The sequence below is a fragment of the Macrotis lagotis genome, chromosome 4 (assembly GCF_037893015.1).
Source record: "Macrotis lagotis isolate mMagLag1 chromosome 4, bilby.v1.9.chrom.fasta, whole genome shotgun sequence".
Classification (NCBI taxonomy): Eukaryota; Metazoa; Chordata; class Mammalia; order Peramelemorphia; family Peramelidae; genus Macrotis; species Macrotis lagotis.
Window position 1 is genome coordinate 221,806,761 of NC_133661.1, and position 21,225 is coordinate 221,827,985.

At 36.7% G+C, this 21,225-nt stretch overlaps 1 protein-coding gene across 1 annotated transcript in view; it reads right to left on the reverse strand.

Annotated features, from left to right (window-relative positions):
• The window catches only part of FBLN5 (fibulin 5), a gene marked incomplete at its 5' end in the record, with an annotated part of 86,296 nt that overhangs the window by 33,004 nt on the left and 32,067 nt on the right, over positions 1–21,225 (reverse strand). Inside the window, 2 exons of the mRNA XM_074236268.1 lie at positions 11,467–11,593; positions 13,558–13,680. Coding sequence (XP_074092369.1) covers positions 11,467–11,593; positions 13,558–13,680 — 250 coding nt within the window. The remainder of the gene's footprint in view (positions 1–11,466; positions 11,594–13,557; positions 13,681–21,225) is intronic.

A 21,225-nucleotide genomic window follows, 5' to 3' on the forward strand; every position in this document is an offset into this window, starting at 1 on the left:
AGCCCTGGAGTCAGGGGTACCTGGGTTCAAATCCAGTCTCAAACACTTAATAATTACCTAGCTGTGTGGCCTTGGGCAAGCCACTTAACCCCATTTGCCTTGCAAAAAAAAAAACCTAATTTAAAAAATGAGTACTTGATTTTTACATAATGGAAAATACAATATGCAAATTAGAAGAGCAAAGAATATTCAGGGTCTATGAAGAAAGAAAAAATTTATGACCAAATTAGAAATAGAGAACATTATGAAATTCAAAATGGATAATTTGGATTATATTAAATCAAAAATATTTTGTGCAAACTAAACCAATGCAATTAATATTAAAAGAAAATAGAAGAACAGCAGCTAGGTAGCACAGTGGATAGAGCACTGACCCTGGAGTCAGGGGGACCTGAGTTCAAATCCAGCCTCAGACACTTAATAATTGCCTAGCTGTGTGACCTTGGACAAGTCACTTAATCTCATTGCCTTGCAAAAACCAAAAAAAAAAAAAGGAAATAATTTTTACAGTCAATGTTTCTGATAAAGACCTCATTTCTAAAATATACATATAACTGGATCAAATTTATAAGAATTCAAATCATTCCTCAATTGATAAATGATCAAAGGATATGATCAGGCAGTTTTCAGATTAAGAAATTAAAGCTATCTAAAATCATACGCTGTCATTATTAATTAGAGAAATGAAAATTAAAATAACTGTCAGATATTACCTCATACCTACCATATTGACTAAAATAAAGGAAAAGAAAATGATAAATTTTGGAAAAGATGTAGGAGAATTAGAATACTAATGTATTGTTAATGGAATTGTAAACTCTATTTTGGCAAGCAATTTGGAACTATGCTAAACAATCAATAAAATTGTACAATGTGCTTTGATCCAGCAATTCCACTACTAGATCTGTATCCCAAAGAGATCATTAAAAATGGAAAAGGACCCACATGAACAGATAGAGAGACAGATAGATGATAGATAGATAGATAGATAGATAGATAGATAGACAGACAGACAGACAGAAAGCAGCTCTTTCTTTGGTGACAAAGAATTAGACATCAAAGTGAATGGTCATCAATTGGGAAATGGCTGAACAGTTGTATCATATGTCTATAATGGAATACTATTGTTCTTTAAGAAATGATGACCAGGCCAGAGCAAGCACATGAAGCCCAGCCCTCAGGACACACAGAGAGCAGCGTGGCCACTGCAGCCCAGATCCAGGAACAGAAGCAGGCAGAGCCCCTAAGCAGGAGCCCCCAGGGCATGAGCCCATTGAATTTAGGGAGGGGAGTGAAGAGAGAGATTGCCTAGCTCTGTCCTCTGCCCCTGAGATCAGGTCGCTGGGGCTCTGACCACATTCAGATCCTGATCCCAGTCTAGGCCCCCCCAATAGAAGAGCAGCCTCTCCCCCCACCTCAGCCCCATGGCAGAGGGGGGCGCTTATGGTCATTCACAGACCAGGAGGGAGGACAGAGCCTCACACACGGAGATCCTTGTGGGAGTATCCCAAAAGCTCAGGAAGCACCCCCAAAACAGGCTTTAGGCTGGGAAAATGAACAAAGAAACAAGAGGAAGACCATTGAGAAATATTTTGCATATGAGCCCAAGAAGGATCAAAATACCCAGTCTGAAGATGAGGAAGCACAAGCTTCTGAATTTAAAGACTCCAATAAAAACAGAAATTGGGCTCAGGCTATGACAGAGCTCAAAAAAAAAGACTTTGAAAATCAAATGAGGGAGTTAGAAGAAAAACTGGGAAAATAAAGGAGAGAGATGCAGGAAAAACATGAAAATGAAGTCAGAAGCCTAGTTAAGGAAAAAATCAAAAAAAAATGCTGAAGAAACTAGCATGCTAAAAACCAGCTTAGGTCAAATGGATAAAACAGTTCAAAAAGATATTGAGGAGAAGAATGCTTTAAAAAGCAAAATTGGCCAGATGGAAAAAGAGATAAGAAAACTCTCTGAGGAGAACAAATCCTTCAGACAAAGAATAGAACTCAAGAAGATTGATGAATTTACCAGAAATCAGGAATCAATACTTCAAAAACCAAAAAAAAAAATGAAAAATTAGAAGAAAATGTGAAATATCTCATTGAAAAAACAACTGATATGGGAAACAGACTTAGGAAAGATAATTTAAAAATTATTGGAATACCTGAAAGTCATGATCAGGAAAAGAGCCTTGACATCATTTTCAAAGAATTACTACAGGAAAATTGCCCTGATATCCTAGAAGCAGAGGGCAAAATAGAAATGGACAGAATCCACTGATCCCCCCAAGAAAGAGATCCCAAAAAACCAACCCCTAGGAATATTATAGCCAAATTCCAGAACTCCCAAGTCAAAGACAAAATATTACAAGCAGCCAGAAGGACACAGTTCAAATACCATGGAGCTGCAGTCAGGATCTCACAGGACTTAGCAGCAACTACATTAAAAGCTCATAGGGCTTGGGATATAATATACTGGAAGGCAAAAGAGCTTAGAATGCAGCCAAGAATCAACTACCCAGCAAAAATGAATGTCTTCTTTCAGGGAAAAAGATGGACTTTCAACGAACCAGGGGAATTCCAAATGTTCCTGTTGGAATGGCCAGAGCTGAACAGGAGGTTTGATCTTCAGATATAGGACTCGGGCGAAGCATAGAGATTGGAGGAGAAACAGAAAATATGAGGGACTTGATGATGAACTACATGTATTCCTGTATAGAAAAATGATACTGATAATACTCATATGAACCTTCTCGGTTAATAGAGCAGGTAGAGGGAGCTTTTATAGTTGAAGCACAGGAGAAAGCTGAATTTGAAGATAAAATATGGTGTAAAAATGGAGTCACGAGAAAAAAGGAAAATGTAATGGGAGAAAGAAAAAGGAGAGGGGGAATAGGCCAAGATATTTCATATAATAAGATTTTTCTTTATTACAATGAGCTATTGCAATGATATGGAAAGGGAGAATGAGGGAGTCTTCACTCTCATCAGAGGTGGTTAGGAGAGGAAACAGCATATATACTCAATGGGGTATAGGCATCTGGAGTAAGTAGGGGGGGGACAGGAGGAAGGGGGGGGATGTGAGTGATGGAGGAGAGGATGGATCATGGGGGGGAGAGTGGTCAGATATAACACATTTTCTTTTTTACTTCTTGCAAGGAGCTGGGATTGGAAGGCCTGTCCGAGACCATAGGGCCAGGTAGATGCTGGGCCTAAGGGGTGGTATGGGGGATCTGTCTGCCGCACCACTCAGCTACACTACAGCAGAGTCAGAGTGAAAGGAGAGAGAAAATATAGTACATGGTAGTGGAGAAATAAGAAAGGAGGGAGTTGCAATCAGCAATGGCAACGGTGGAAAAATATGGAAGTAACTTTTGCGATGGACTTATCATAAAGAATGTGATCCACCCATGACAGAGTTGTTGGTGTTGGAGCAAAGACTCAAGCACATTTTTTATTATTATTATTCTGGGGGGGGGTGCAGGGAAAATGGGGCTGGGTGGCCCACCTGGGGCCACATAGCAGGGTGATCTTTGGGTGTCTGAGGCCAGGTGCTCCTGGCTCAAGGGCCAATGCTCTGTCTGCCACCTAGCCAGCCCTACTATTATTACTATTTTATTTTATTTTGGGTTTTTTTTTTCTTTTTTTTTTTGGTTTTTGCAGGGCAGTGGGGTTCGGGTAGCTTGCATGTCACACAGCTGGGTGATTGTTGGGTTTATGGGGCCAGATGTGGGCTTGGGTGCTCATGGCTCCAGGGCTGGTGCTCCATCCATTGCACCACCTGGCCATACCTACAATTATTACTATTATTTTTTTAATTTTAATTTTTTTCTCTCCCCTTTACTTTATTGCTCAAGCAAGTCTATATTTATGGGGGGAGGAGGTACTTTGTTTACTCTTAAACAAGAATATTTTATTAATAAAAAATTCTTTGTACAAAATGAGAATAAATATTAAGTAAAAAATAAAGAAAAAATGATAACCAGCAAAAAATATGCAAAGGTTATTTTCAGACAAGGAAATCAAAGCTATCTATAGTCATATGAAAAACTGCTCTAAATCATTACTGACTAGAGAAATGCAAATTGATTGGCCAATATGTCCAGAAAGGATAATGATCAGTGTTGGAAGGGATGTGGGAAATCTGGGACACAATTGCATTGCTGATGGAATTGTAAACTGATTCAGCCTTTCTGGAGAGCAATTTGGAATTATGCCCAAAGGGCAACAAAAATGTGCATACCCTTTGATCCAACAACACTGCTACTGAACCTATACCCTGAAGAAAGCATGAAAAAGGGCAAAAATCTCACTTGTACAAAAATATTCATTGTAGCTCTGTGGTGGCAAAGAATTGGAAATTCCCCATCAATTGGGGGATGTCTGAACAAATCGTGGTATTTGTATGTTATGGAACACTATTTTTCTGTAAGAAATCGGGGGGTGGCTAGATGGTACAGTGGATAGAGCACTGGCCCTGGAGTCAGGAGTGCCTGAGTTCAAATAAGGCCTCAGACACTTAATAATTACCTAGCTGTGTGGCCTTGGGCAAGCCACTTAACCCCATTCGCCTTGCAAAAACTAAAAAAAAAAAAAAAAAAAAAATCAGGAGGGATGGGATCTCAGAAAAGTCTGGAAAGCCTTGCAAGAATTGATACTGAATGAGATGAGCAGAAACAGAAGAACCAGGTACACCTTAACAACAACAGTGATGATTATTAACCTTCTCAGATTTGCTCACTCCATCAGTGCAGTAATCAGGGACAATTTTGGGGGCTCTGTTATGGAGAATACCATCTGTATGCAGAGAAAAAACAAAGACCAAAAATTATTATCTTTAATTTTTAAAAAGTTAAGTATTGCATACTTTTGCCATCCCTAATATTTTCTTTCTTCCTTAAGCAGATATTTTTTCTCTTAATATATTCATTATTGATCTATGCATATCATGGAAACCATGTAAAGACTATCAGATTGCCTTCTCTTGGGGGGAGGAGGGAGAAAAAGGAAGGAGGGGGAAAATTGCAAAATTCAAAACCTTGCAAAAAAATATTGGTAGACACTACTATGGTATATAATTGGGAAACAAATAAAATATTTTTATAAAACAAAAGAATTTCAAAATTGTAAAAAAAAAAAAAGAAATGATGACCAGTCAGATTTCAAAAAGACATGAACTGATGCTGAATGAAGTGAGCAGAACATTGAATACAGTAACAAGAACATTGTATGATGGTAAACAATGCTAGACTTAACACTTTAAGCAATAAAATTACCCAAGACAGTTTCAAAAGACTCATGATGAAAATGCTAACCAAATTTAGAGATGTGATATGGAGTCTGAATATAGATGGAAACATACTATTTTCATTTTTTTTGGTTTTTGGTTTTCCTTTTTTTTGTGATTTTTCCCTTTTGTCTGATTCTTCTTTCACAATGTGACTAATATGGAAATAAGTTTAACTTGATTGAACACTTAAAATTTATATCAGATTTTTTGCTGTCTTGGGGAGGAGAAAGGGAATGGAGGGAGGAAAAAAATCTAAAACTCAAAATATTATAAAAATAAATATCAACATCTATCTTTACATATAATTGAAAAAATATTATTTAGTACCAAAAAAAAGCCAATCTGACTCTTAAATGGTTAAATAGAACTGAAGTGAAATTAGAATTAGATGGAATTATTACACTTCAGTTTCTCACAGGAAATATGAACCTGCCAGATTGAAACTTTTAAGAAGGCAAACTAAGCCATCTTTGTCACTCAGTTCTTACTTAGCTTTTAACTACTGGAAGGACATTGTCTCAAACTAAGAAGACTGGCTTATAAAGGCCTTTGCATCTGAGGTCAACAATAGTCATCCTGACTTATGCCTTGCCACTGGACTCTGATTCCCTGGAGAAAAGAGTGAGGCTAATGACTCTGCATAGCTCTGCCTCTCGTAAATCCAATTCACTCGAAAATTAAGATATAACCCTTGTCATATCAATTGTCCTTTTCCAGAATGAAAGACAAATAACAACATATGGGAAATGTATTACAAACTTAAAAATAGTTTAGAAATATGAGTCATACTATTATTACCATGCTTGAGATGCTCTCAAGAAGGGATTTTGGTATGTAGAACTATTTCTTCCCCAGATTGCTGGGGTTTTTTGTTCTTGTATCTTTTTCATTGTTTTCTGTCTCTCCCTATCAATTATAATTATTTCAGTTAATTCATCATTTAGTAAATACCTTCTATCTGTAAGGAATAATGGATAGAGAGCTGCCCTCAGAGTCAGCAAAATGAGTTTAAGTATTGATTCTGACACATGGCTTTGTGACTGAGCAAATCACAGCCTCCCCTAGGCTGTTCTCTAAGACTCTAAAGTTGCAAATCACTGCTTCCCTGAGGTTTCCTTATAGCAATAAATTTGCAAGTCTAGTACCTAATCCTAGACTTTTAGTTCTAGATCCCTAGTTCCAGACCCCCTAATTAAAAAAATATTGTGCTTGGAGGTCCTGGAAATGCAAAGGCAAAAACAAACAAACAAACAAACAAATAAATAGATGAATAAATAAATAAATGAATGAATAAATAAATAAATAAATAAATAAATAAATAGAGCAGGCCCTTGTCCTTGAGGAGGGCATTCTGAAGGAGATTCCAACATTTATACAGATTAAGAAAATATAAGACAATTTAAGGAAGGAGAAAACCCTATAAAGTAAAAAGATTTGGCACTGGAGCTGTCTTAAAAGCAATTAGACATTCCAAATTCCACCTAGGTGATGTAATGGATAGAGTGCCAGTCCAGGAGTCAGGAGGACCCAAGTTCAAATCCAACCTCAAATATTTATTAGCTGTGTGTCATTGGGTTAGTCATTTAATTCCATTTGCCTCAATTACAAAATGAGTTGGAAAAGGAAACAGCAGATGACACCAGTATTTTTTCCCCAAGAAAACTCCAAATATATTCACTCACATACATATACAGAGAGAGAGAAAGAGAGAGAGAGAGAGAGAGAGAGAGAGAGAGAGAGAGAGAATGTCAAATTAACTAGATTGCTAAAAGGTGTTAAATATCATTGACATAGTTAACTGAGTCTTAAAATGATAATTATGTTGAAAGCTGAATAGAAGATGAATATGAAAAGGAAGATAATGGAATCAGTACTCTGTCCTAGACTATTAACTAATTGGCCTCCTCACAAAATTCTGATGCCTTATCAAGGAATGAAGATGAGTTTGCCTGCACCACCATCTTTCCAGGCACACAGGTTTATAATCTCAGTCAACATCAGTTGTTCCTTATTCCTCACTACCTTATATTCAGTTACCAAATCTTGCTGACTCTTTCTCCACAATACATCCCCTCCCTTCCCTCACACAGCCACCATCCTAGTCCAGGCCTTTTTTTATTTTTTACCCATACTACCACCTAATTGATCTTCCTCCTCGAATCTCTTCCCACCCCAGTTCTCCTTCCACATAGCTACTAAAGGGATTCTCCTAAAATGCAAATCTGACCATATCACCCTCATATTCAGTAAACTCCTGTGGCTCCCTATTACTTTTAGGACTCATATAAACTCCAGTATTTGGAATTTAAAGCTCTTTACAATCTGGGTCCAGTCTACTTTTCTGAGATTATTAAGCATTGCTTTCCTTCATACTCTCTATATTCCAGTCAAATGAATCTGCTTATCAGACAATGCTCCTGTGTCTCAATGTGCTCCTTCACCTCCAACTCTATGTTTGCTTGTATTGTTCAGTTGTACCCAACTCTTCATGACCCCATTTGGGATTTTCTAGGCAAAGATACTAGAGTGATTTGCCATGAGGCAAACAGGATTAAGTAACTTCCCCAAGTTCACACAGTTAGTAATTATCTGAGGTCAGATTTGAACTTGAGGAGTTTTCATTACTCCAGCTCTAATACTCTATCTCCTATGCCATCATGCTGACCTAGCCTTCACATCTAGTTTCCTTCGAAGCCCTTAGATTTGAATCCTAGAATTCAGTGTTCAATTTTAATTTTTTTTAATAAAGCAGTAATTTGTTGCTAAGACTTCCAATGGTTCTACAGTCAAAATGTGGAGAGCATGGCTTTCTTCTAAAGGTTATTAAATACATCACTTTCCAATTAGCATGTTATAAAGCTTTGCTCATCACAAAGATCTTAGAAGCATCAAACATTTTTTCATTCCTCTTTGACAATTTTAAATGAAGCATTAAAAGAGAATAGGAGGTAGCAGCTAGGTGATCCAGTGGCTGGAGTACTGGCTCTGGAATCAGGAGGACTTGAGTTCAAATCCAGCCTCAGATACTTAATACTTACTTAGTTGTGGGCAAGTCCTTAGTTTGGGCAAGTCACTTAACTACAGTGCCTTGCAAAAAAAAAAAAAAGTAAATAGGAAATAGAAAGAGGAAAGATAGTGCGGCATCCTCAGGGGTGGGGAGTAGCCAGCAACAACAGCAGGGGGAGAAGGTGAAGACATGGCTATATGGAAGGGAAACAGTTAACTGGAAAAAAATCTTTGTAGCAAGATTCTCTGATAAAAATCACATTTCTAAATTAGATAAGGAACTGATTCAAATTAATAAAAGTCATTCCCTAATTGATAAGTGGGCATAGAATCTATCTAGAGAAGAAATCCAAACTATCTATAGCCTGAGGAAAAAAATGCTCTAAATCACCCTAGTTAGAGAATTTCAAATAAAACTGACTCCAGGGTTCTACCTCATACTCATCAAAATAGCAAAGAAGAGAAATGACAGATGTTGGAAAAGCTGTGAGAAAACATGCACATTCATATACTGTCAGTTGAATTAGTACAGTCATCATGGAAAGTAATTTGAAACCATGCCCTAGTGAATTTTGACCTTCGGCCCTCTGATCTAGCACCACCATTCCTAGACCTATACCATAAAAGAGATCAAAAAAATGAGGGAAAGGACATATATGTTCTTATTTTGGGGGGGGGATGACAAAGAAGTGAAATATAAGGGGTGCCAAAAAAATTAGGGAATAGCTAAACAAATTATGGTATATAAATGTAATGGGAATTATTATGCCATAAGAAATTATAAAAGGGATAATTTCAGAAAAACCTGGCAAGGCTTATATGAATTTATGCTCAGTGAAGTGAGCAAAATTACAACAATTTATATAATAACAACACAGAAAATAAATAATTTTGAAAGACAGATTCCAGAAGAAAAATGATAAAGGATTCTACAATCTCCTGAGAAAGAGTGTCAGAATAAATATGAAGCGTGGGACATACATTTTTTTGGACATACCAGATACATAAATTTGTTTTGCTTGACATGCATATTTATTACAATGGATTTGTTGAAGGTTTTTGCTTTTTTTGTTTTTTGTTTTTTTGTTTACAGTAATAAGAAGGGCAATGGAAGGAGCGAAAACAAATACTTTTTAACTGAAAAATAACATTAATTTAAAAAATATGTTTGTCCTTTGTTCTTGTCAAAGACCATCATATCAGGGAGATGATACCATGACATGCACCTCATGTGGGCAGCTAGAGAATGGAATAGAATGGAGTGCCAGTCAATCACTTCTAGGATTATTATGTTTAGTTCTAGGTATTAATATTAGAGTGAGGACACAGACTGGTAGGGCAGAAAAAACCAAGAAATATTCATGTTAAAGAACTGAGGATGTTAAGCCTGGAGAGGACATTATTTGGCAGGAAGGACATATGAGACTGGCTTCAAGTGAAGAGGTATCATATAGAAAAGGCATTAGTGTTATGCTTATTGTTCTTCCCCAAGGCCCAGACTAGGAAGACAGAAAGTGTCAATGAAGTACATTTCATTCAATTTAAGGAGGGAAAAAACCTCCTAATGAGAGCTGTCTAAAAATGGAATAAACTGCCTGGGGAAATAAGAATTCCCCATCACTAGGTCTTTAAGCAAATGCAGAATGGCCACTAGGTGGGAATAGAGAAGATTCCTGTCTCAGTATGAGTTGACCTAAATAAATATCCTCTGAGGAGGTCTCTTCCTTAGTGATCGAGGGGAGGGGAAAGAAGGGGAGGGACCAGAAGGAATGTGTTTTTATGTGCTTTTGTCATCAAGAGAACAGAGAGTCACAGAGTTGTAAAAGATTTTCGAATGTTCTGTACACAACAGTAATTTTAAAATATTGAATTGGATTGATTTTGTTGAGTCATCTCTACTATAATTTTTAATAGTTTTTTGTGTCATAGACCTCTGACAATCTGGTAAAGGCTATGAACTTCTCTTCTCAGAATAATTTTTTAATTCACAATTGAAGATCATGCTAAATCTCAATTAGAGATGAGTGACAAAAGATAAAGTTTTTTCCCATCTCCCTTGAAATCTTTCTTCATTTTAAAGATGGGCAAACTGTAACTCAGAAAATTTGAGATGCCACAGATCCCACAATTAATTGGTATAAGGGACAGTAATAGAGGAACCCAGGTCTCTCAATTCTCAGTCCAGCATTCTTTTAACTATACCCTCATGTCTATGACTTCTTGTTCGAATAATATTGAAAAGTAATAGAAAAGGAAAGGTTCAATTTCAGTCTATTTGGAGAAAGAATTATGCTACAAATTATGAACAGTAATTCATGAGTTTTGTGCCATGAGTTATTTTTAACATTTTTCACTTTGACCCCTCCCTCATTTTGAAATTTAAAAAAATTCTCCATATATCTCTACCAGAACATGCCCCTCCTGTTTCATGGCTCCTTGGAATAGTATTACTTTTGTTACTTGATGATAATCTTAATTTTTTTTTACTTAAAATAAAACAAATAGAAAAAATGTGCCAGAATTTTCCTAGTTTCTCCTATTTTAAAATCACTGATAATCAACATTATTGAAACCAAAAGAAAACTTCTCTATTATAGAAAATTTTAAGAAAGATATGGATGGGAATTGTAAAGAATCAAAGGGTCTATATAAATTATTATCCAAGATGGATAATCAGGGCATAAGTATACTGATAAGGCTGTAGGTCTATTAGAACATGCAAGTGATAATCATAATTTGAGTTCATATAGTGCTTTAAGATTTACCAAGCAGTCTTTTGCCTCTTTTTGTAACCCCCAATGCTTAGTAAAGAGCATGGTATATAGTAGGTATTTAATAAATGTCTATTGATTGATATTTGTGCTAACTTCACATTCTTGAAGCACTTTCACATCCTATTTTATTATATATTTGACCTTTCTGTTGATACCTCTTGAAAATAAGGACAGAGAGTGAAAGTCATTTGCTCATGGTCTTAGGAATTAAGCTAGAATTTGAACAGAAGTCCTGTTCAACATAAGCTCCTTGAGGTCAGACTGTTTTTGCCTTTTGTTTTGGCATTGTTAATGCTTAGCACGGTACTTAATAAAAGCTTATTGATCGTTTGATTGATTGATTCTGACTCAATCTGGTTGTCTTTCCACCATACCATTACTCCCACTTGGGAATATACAACTTACTTGTCACTAATCTGAATATAAGGTTCCTCACAGCGAATGGGATCTATACATTTGAAGCCCCCTTGCAAATTATAACAAGTTTGCTGAAGAATGCAGGTGTGGTTCTGGTGCTCACACTCATTGATATCTGAAAGGCAAAAAGGGAACAAAGTCAATGAAGAACTTTTGAAGAGATATCTCCAAGTAGGGTAATGACAGATCTGACACCACCCTCCCCCCACCCCCAAAAAATAGTCTAGTTATATAGTTCAATACAGCAGGCCTCTGTGTGGAATTGGGAAGATAGAAGGAGAGATAGTTTGAAACATTTTTTGTTTTGTTTTGTTAACTAAAAAAGCACAAGGAGGCCATCTTTTCCACACAGTTTGTTAGCTTCCTTGTTATTCCTTTGCTCCCTGATGCCTTGTGGTATAGACAAGCCATGAGTATAAAAAGTTGAGGGCAGACCTGGTAATCAGGGAATGTAAGCTTTTTTAAAAAGTTCTAGGGAAAGTCTGAGGACAGAATAGTTGTACTATTCCTTAACTGGGCAAGAGTGTGGACCTTCAATGACTGTGACTAAATTCATCCTCAGTATTTTTCAATGAAATGAGGAGAAAAGTATGACCAAAGCTTTCCTCCAGAAGAGCACTGGAAATCAAGAGAGGTCCTGGTATGAAACAGACCAGTCTAAGAATATGGTTCAAGGCAATTGTGGCTTGGCTAACTTACCTGGAGAGACCCTCATAAAGGAACTTGACAGCTCTTTTCAATTACAACTTTCTAGAATTATCTCTTGATAGAACAGATAACACAAAAGAGACCTGCCAGCCAAAACAGAAGCAAGCTGTAGGCTCTGAGAGACCATTGAGAGGTACAAAGTCTATTGTGAATTCAGTAGATTCAGGAAGATAAAGTGACTGAATTAAAACTCTCAAGGACTCTCCATCTTTTACAGCTTGTTGAGTTCTATGATCCAAACCAAGTTCAACTGGTATGATCCAAACCAAATTCAACTGGAGCACTCCTAGTGGAGTCTTTCTTTTTAAGCAGTTATTAGTTGGAAGCTATGTTAACATCATTCAGTTCAGCTGTTTCTAAAGCTATATCAGTTTCTGGATATAGAAATCATGGATCATCAAATGGATTAGCCCAATCTGTTGATCACCAACAAGCACAAGTGCAGAGGATTGTGGGAGCACTAGCAGGTAGAAAAGGGAGTTTGTATATAATTACCAACAATTGTGAGATAGTGTTAATGCAAAGTAGGCTACCTGCTTTATCAGAACCCACCTTCTGCATATTTCTTGCAATGTCACCTGCTTCCACTCCACCCTGGATGTGGATTTCTTGGCTCTAGTTCCTATTTTTCCATTCAATCATATTCCATAATTAAGCTCCTCTGACCTTACGTCACCTATTTTCCACATCACCTATCCTCATATCTGCATTCTAGTTCTTTGTTTCCAGATTCTAATCACACCTTCTTTCTCAGAGAGATGTTCATAATGCAGCCCTGAGAAACTCCTTGCCCTTGAATGATCTATCAAGATCTTTAAGGAGGTTAAGAGGGATAAAACTTTGATTCTACTTCTACCAGTCTGTAACACTACAAAGCTACCTCATATTTCTTTCATAGACTTTGTCTGGAGCCCTCTAGGTGAAAATTACTGTAAAGGTCTTCTGACTTTGTGGCTTTAAATACTCAGAGATAATTCTCAATTTCCATTGAACTTGACCATGTCTTTCATCATCCCAATCTAAGCTAAAGGCAAAAAATCATTTGTTCCCAGGATAGTAAAAAGTACAACTATCGACAAATGTAACACCAAGGGACACAAATCTCTGATCACTAATCCCAGTAGTCAGTGGGATATATTCCATTCCTTCTCTTTAAAAATCCCATTTACTTAGTAGCAGGGAAGAGAAGAGCAAAAAAGGAAGAAGAGGTATAAATTCTGGTGCATACAGCTCCTTACTCCAAGTACTGTCTCTGGTATTAGCAGCAGTAAAAGATGGAACAGAATCTGGCACAGAACTGAACATAACCCTCCCTTCCCCAATCTACCAACCCCATTGCCTCATATGCTTTTTTCTGTCATTTTGACTTACCTTGACAGCTTCTATTATCATCCAGCAGGATGTAACCAGGAGGACAAGAGCAAAAATATGTGCCAGGTTGGTTTACACATTCATGTTGGCACAGGAACTCAGAGAAACTGCACTCATCCATATCTGGGGGGGCAACAAGTACAAAGACTGCTGAATTAAAGTCAACTTTCCCTAGACATATCTATATTGCCTGTCACAAGAGGTTCAACAAATTCACTAAAAATGTCAATATAGTCCCCCCACCTCTCTATTACCTCTACCAGTTACAAAATCAAGTAAAATTTTCAATTTTTCAAGTAATTAAAAAACCTCAAAGGAAAAATGGAGATAGCATGCTTTCCAGTGCCATTTTCAGGTCTAAATTAGGGTCATTGGTGTTTATCTATAGAAGGACCTTATCTTCAAATTACAGATCACTCAGTCCAGTTTTCTCATTTTACAGATGAGGCAAAGTAATTACAGTCAAAGTGATTGACTTAATAATGAGTTAGTTTCATTGATTCCAGACATGAAGTTTTTTGGTTTGTTTTTTCCATTGTACTACACTGTCTCAATGGATTCCTGGAAAATGATCTATTCAGGGTACTGCCTGTATACACATGGAATTGGTGGAAGCCTAGTAACCCTCCTACTCCTTCTGTCCCAACTTTCTTCTCCTCCCTGCCCCTTGCAGGGAGCTCAGTTCAAGTCAAAGTTTGTGCAGATGTCACAGTGATTGAGAAGTTCGATATAATTCTCAAGTAGATCCCTATTGCTCCTTGAACTGAATGAATCTGTTTGACTGTGGACTCATTTAATTTTTTTTCAAATTATCTGAATCTAAAACATGATATAGTTTGAGATAAATTTATCTCCCCAAACTCAGACCACAACAAAACAAAACTAGTCTACTTCCTAGTCTCTGAACTTAGATTTTCATTTTTCTACCTACCTGTCTTTATAGAAACTAACCTACACACTGGGGCCTCACCTTCTCACCTCTACCTGTTAGAATCCATAGCTTCCTTCAAGGCTAACCTCAGAAGCTACCTAGAAAAGCATTTCTTGATCTTTCTAATTATTCACCCTATTCACAAAATGTTATGCATTTAGGACTGCGTATCCTTCATATCCTTCCTCAAGAATATAAATACCTTGAGAGCAGGGACAGTTTTGTCTTTGTAGTCCCAATGGTTGAATACAGTGCTTTGTTCATAAGAGATGTTTAATACATACTAGATGACTTGAATTGAATTGAATTGAATGATGAACTCATGTCTGATATTTAATTGTTGAGACCTTCTAGTAACTCACCTGCCCATCAATCTATTTGCCATTTGACTTATAATTGGAAAAATACCTTAAATATTTACTAGTCCAACCCCCTAATTATACTAATAAGGAAGAAAACTGAGAACTTGGAGGGAGACCTTTGCTAATTCACACAGTTAGTAACTAAGCCAAGATTCAGACCCAAATCCCCTTATTCCAAACCCAATACTCTTTCCACTATATTATACTGAAGATGTATTAGAGAAATAGTAAGTTTCTAGATAAGGTCAGTTTTAGAAAAATGACAAGAGCAAGGGTCCATTTATCTGCTGATCTTCTCTATATGTGGAATTCCTCTCTGGTCCTGCAGACTTTTTTCATGAAATTTAAGGGTTTACATTAGGAAAGTGTTGTATTCCTGGATACCAATTCCTCCCAATATTTCAACAGACTGATAATTCCAGTTATATAGCATTTTAAGTTTTACAAAAGGGATAGAAAGATAAATATTGCCTCCTTATTAACTCCCTCAGTGATGCAATAAATATGTGACCTTTCCATACATTAGTAGAGATTTCTGTGATCAAAATTTTCACCCATTTTATAGTGATGACCCTCCCCCAACTTAACTAATTCTATCCTTATTCTATAAATCTGTAGACAGAGAATCTATTGCCTTTTCAAAATCTCTCTAGCCATTTTATACAAAGGAAAGATAACTGAGTTTTTAATCAGAAGACAGGTTTGGATCCTAGTTCTGTTAGATACTATCTCTAGTGATCTTAGGCATGACACTTGACTGGTGGGTCTCAGTTTCCTCATCTGTGAAATGATGGATTCAACTAGTTGACTTTTAAAATCTAAATCTACGAGCCTAGCAATTATTTTAAAGTTACAGTAAGTTTAAAAAAAAGCACTGCTGAGGAAGGAAATTTCTGAGTATATGAAAGAAAAAGGGAAGAGAATATATCTTTCTTGCTTTTCTCTTGCTTTAGAAGTTTTCCTAAGGCATATGAAATATCTATTCCTTTGGGGCTTTATGAATGGTTCCAGGCAGTCCCAAAATTGGCAGAGAGAGTATTCTCTGGCCTATCCTTTGGACTGGGAAGGGCCAGAATAAAGAGAAGAGAAGCTATTGTAAGGGTGATTTTATAATTTTTCACTGTCAGCCATGGTGAGTGAAATGGGAGTTTTCCCAAATAATGAAACTGTTCATTACAGGCAGAATTTGGCAGCATGGCCTTCATTTGAGCCTCATTTGATTACTCTTCCAAAAAAAACATGTTTTTCTCTCTTTCTCTTCTTTCCCATGTGACCTGTCCTCAGGTTACTCCCTGATTCACATACCATTAGCAGCTAGAATTACCCAGGGTAGGTAACTTTGTAAATGAGTTTCCTTTTCTAGTCTGTGAAACTAGCAGGTGTTGTAAACCTGATGTAACTCTTTCTGCAGGAATGAAAAGTCCTTTTCTCTTCCTTTTAGTGGCCTTTTAGTGACACTTAGAAAAGGGCCACATTCTTGCAAAATTTATTTTGAGTATACAGATTTGAAAGTTGAATTTATCTCACACACTAAATTTTGTAAAGTAGATATGTAGATAAATATTGTCTCACTTGTTAATTTTAATAACACTAGCATTATTGTCCCCAAACTGAGGAACCTGTGATTGAGAGATTGACTTCTCCAGGGTCATACATTTTAGGAAGTATATGAGGCAATATTTGAACTCATGTCTTCCTAATTCCAACTGCAGCACTCTGTCCCTTATGTCATATTTACTATGTTAGGGAAAGCCAGCTTCTATCACCCTCTTTCCCCCTGAAATGGCCATTACTTCTTACTTCTTTAGAATGAGGAGCTTCTTGGTTCATTTCTACTGAAATCCTCACCCAAGAATCTCTGGACTCCAAATCACTTAGAAGTTAGAAGATCTTTTAAATTAAGGCATTTTTTAAGGGATCTGAGGTTGCATGATACCACTTTTAGGATCCTATGAGTGGGGCTGGCCCAAATACAAGCTAAGTGCATGAGATGGTTGCTCACCATTCTGGGACAGTAACTGATCTTCTCAATTTTAGAATTATTTCTCTAAATTTATATCCTCTGAAGAACATTATTGAAATATTAACATTTTCATAGGACTGTGAGGATATTTTCATTCAGAAACCAAGGCTCCCCCACTTAACAGATGTGTAATTTGGATAAGTCACTTAGGGTCTCTCAGCTTTAGTTTCTTCATTTGACCAATTTAAACTATTAGACCTACCATGTTCTGTCTTTCTTACAGCTCTATCAGGAGGATCAACTCAGATGTAAAAATACTGCATATGCTGTAAAAGCACCTAACCAATGTAAGAAGCTATTCTAAATACATAATTCAGATACGAATTTTATGTGACCACTAGGGGGTACTATATCCGGTGCTAGAAGTTAGCAGGGCTGTGATTTATATGTGGAGTATGCTGAAACAGTATTGTCAGGTAGGACTGCTGAAATAAATCAGAAGACCTGAGTTCAAGGTTCAATTCTACCATTTGTTTACTCTATCACCTTTAATAATTGTTCCATCTGTATGAGGCTCAGTATTTTTGATTTATAAATTGGGAAATCCAATACTTACAGTGCATATACCTCTTAGATCTATTGGAAGGAAAGTGTTTTGTAAAAAAGAAAAAATATAGATATGGGCAGCTACATGGCGCAGTAGATAGAGTACCAACCCTGGGGTCAGGAGTACTTGAGTTCATATCTGGCCTCAGACACTTAATAATTACCTAGCTGTGTGGCCTTGGACAAGCCACTAACCCCATTGCCTTGCAAAAAAAAAATCTATAAAAAAATAGAGATATTGATAGAGAGAAAGATACATACATACATGTATTTGTATGTATATGTGCATATGTTCATGTGTGGCCTGTTAAGGTAAATATGCATATATATGTAAATATATACACATATACAATATATGCATGTGAGTTGCTGTTAATATTATGCCTTCCTTTATGCTCCCCCTCCTCACTTCCTACTCAAAATGTTTTCTCTTTTCTACCTATCCAATCCAATAAACACCAACTGTACTATTATATATAAGGTATGTGCTAGATGCTAGGCCAAGTTCAAGTTTACCTTCCTCTATGAAGAAATCTTTGACAGATCTAGGCCACAATGATCTCTCTTGATATCCAAAGCATTAAGTATCTTTGACCTTTTATTAGAGCATTAAAGTTATCTGACCTTTGATCAGAGTCATTTTAGCAGCTTGTCATACTGATCTCTCTGAATTCAATTCAGTAAATATTTAAGTTCCTACTAAAAACAATAATAGCTGTTTATATGGCACTTACTATGTTTCTAGTGTTTCAAAATCATCTCATTTGATCCTTACAACAACCCTGCTAGGTAGGTGCTGACTCATTTGATAGGTATTCCCCATTTTATAGAAGAGGAAACTGAGGCAAAAAGAGATTAAATGGCTTGTCCAGCATCACATGGTTAGTGTTTGAGACCAGACTTGGGTTTTCTTAACTCCAGACCCGATGCTCTAGCCACTATACCAATTGATAGCAATACCAATTCCTTCATTTACCAAGTACCAATTTTTTCATTTTAACAGGGAAGGAGACTTGAATCCCAGAGAGATTAAATGACTTTTCCCAAGACAACACAGGTAGGAAATGAAAGTTTCAGAATTTGAACCTAGGTCTTCTGACTCCAAATCCAGGGGATATTCTATTTTCTGTTGCACTTTTTGTGAATGTCTTATCAGTTAGTCATTTAAGAGTAAACTATAAGCAAAGGAAGAAAAGAAAGGGGGAAAAAATCTCTGCCCTTGAGGGGTGCAATTCTAAAGAGCGAGACAACATATAAACCATTAAGTAGATAGCAGATATATAGATGGTAGATAGAAAGCAATCTCAGAAGGAAAGGTACTTAAACTGTAGTAGGGGAAAGCCCTGTATCATTTACCATAGTTCTATAGACCTCCCAGAGACTTGTACTTGCTGGATACTTAATACAGGAAGTAGGTATTAAAAATTTTAAATCTTTGCCCCACAAAAATAGCTTGCTAAGGAAATAATGTAAGCAAGATTAAAAGAAACATATTTCAAAGAATCAACTATCTTGCCTCTTTAGATTTTGAAAAATTTTTATTCTAACAACAAACTAGCATTTTATATTCCTCGAAATTGGTATGTTCATTTAAAAATAATAAAATGTATTTCTATTAAAATATTCTCTAAACATTTCACCTATTCTAACTGACATTTTCCCCAATTGGTTTAAATGAAAAAGGACTTAACTCTATTCAATGCAATGGAATTCCAGTTCAAGAAAAGAATCTGGACAATCCCGTAAAGTTTTAGCTAATGGCTTTACAAATAGTCTCAGAGACAAAGCAATAAGGTATGCAAGGAAAAGAGGAATATGGGAGCAGGGAGGAAAAAATAGCCCAGGTTTTTTTCCCCTCTAGTCAACTTTCAGTGATTTAGAGGAAGACTATCCAGGGCTTAGCTTCTCCTATTTTCTTTGAGCCTTTCTTAAAATAATTGAGAACCTACTGTGTCATTGTTACTTTTGTTCACTATCCACATAGACAAGGAAAAAATAAGGAACTGACCCCAGTAAGTAGGTCAGTTTTGCATCAGTTAGCAACTCTGGTAAAAGATTTAGTGCTCATGAGGAAAATGGCATTTGGATTTCTCTATGCCTTTTGGCAATTTCTGATTCCTTTAATAACCAGGAGCTGAATATCCTTTAGAGCTGAATAATTACTAAATGGCTTCTGACTTAAAAGATTGGACTGAGAAGACTTCAGCTATATTGTCAAGAGGGGAATGGAGTAAATTGAAGATGAACACTCAGGCAATAGAGTGAATTTATATTAGATCCTTATTTCATTAAATCAATAACTCTTTCAGGGCAACTTACACGAGGAATTGGAGAGTGGATAGATATCTGAAGTGGAAGGAATTAAATTTGTTATGTGGCAAAACTAAGCTACATGGAGACAGATTTCAGCTCAATACAATATAACGAAATACTTCCTAAAAGCAGAGTTACCTAAAAGTGGAATGGTTATTCCATCAGGCAGCTAGGCTGCAGAGTGGATAGAATACTGGGCATGGAGTCAGGAAGACCTGAGTTCAGATGTAGACTCAGACACTTACTAGGTGGTTAGCCAGGGCAAATCACTTAACCACAGTTTTCTGGATTGTAAACTGAGGACAATAGCACTTACCTGATGTGACCGCTGTGAAGCTCAAATGAGCCTTGAAAAAAAAATTAGCTACTTAGCACAGAATCTAGCACATAGTAGCAACCTAATAAAAGTTTGTTGCCTTCTTTCCCATCACTAATGACAGAAGGTTCAACTGCTTGTCAGAGATATAAAATATATTCATGTCTAAGTGTGGGTTTGGACTAAGTAGCTAACTCTGAGAATCTGTTTTGCAAAAGGGAAAAATCTCAAGCCTATATGAATGTCTATAGCTCAATGGAGGGAGGGAGGGGGCACCCAACTTTGCAGGAACAGCAGCTGTGGTATGGGAGTAAGGAGTTACAAAATATTTCAGGTTCCCTTGTAGGTTTGCATCAAATGTAGCCACATCAATGTATAAATTCTTGATGTCTGTATGCTTCAACATGTTTGTATGCTTAGTTATATATCTTTTTTCCTTCCCAGATACAATGTAAGCTTCTCCAGAGCAGGGACTGATTGGGCTTGGGCTCTAAATTTGCAGGTTAACAGCTTGTAATTGAAAATAGCCACAAATAAAATGTTAGGTTTTTTTTAATTGAACTGTATTGAATTTGTAATTTTATTAGGTCAATACTTTCTCCCTTACAAGTATTTGGAAGCTGGTTATTATGAATAATGACCAAAATAATTTATTATCTGATGGTCATATCTCTGGTGGTCATAGCCAAACTAGTTTTCAAATGACAAACATATAATGCATCCCTCACACCCTAACCAAATCTTTCCAGAAAGTACCAGAGTTTACAGTCTATAATGGTATACCTTGGAAGTCCTAGAACACCTCTGACCCTATAAAGGAGAGAGGACATCTGAAGACTATGGCATAGGCCATGAGAAAAGGCCACTCCCTTGTTACAGTATTTGTAACATTATGCTACAGTATTCATGATCCAGGGTTATACTTCCCAAATTTCCAATTGACCAATCATTGTTTAAGTGCTGGTTCGAGGAATGGAAAAGGGAGAAAGGCACAGTACACATTCAGTACCATAATAACAGATTGTGTAACCTCAAGTCAGGGCAGCAAGAATACTAGAATAGCTCCAAAGAAAAGTTCAGATTTTTCATTCCACATCTTTTATCAAAATGGCAGTCTTTCCTTTCTCTCTTTTCTTTTTCAAGTGAACAAAAACTAAAAGTCCAGATTCTTTCTAAG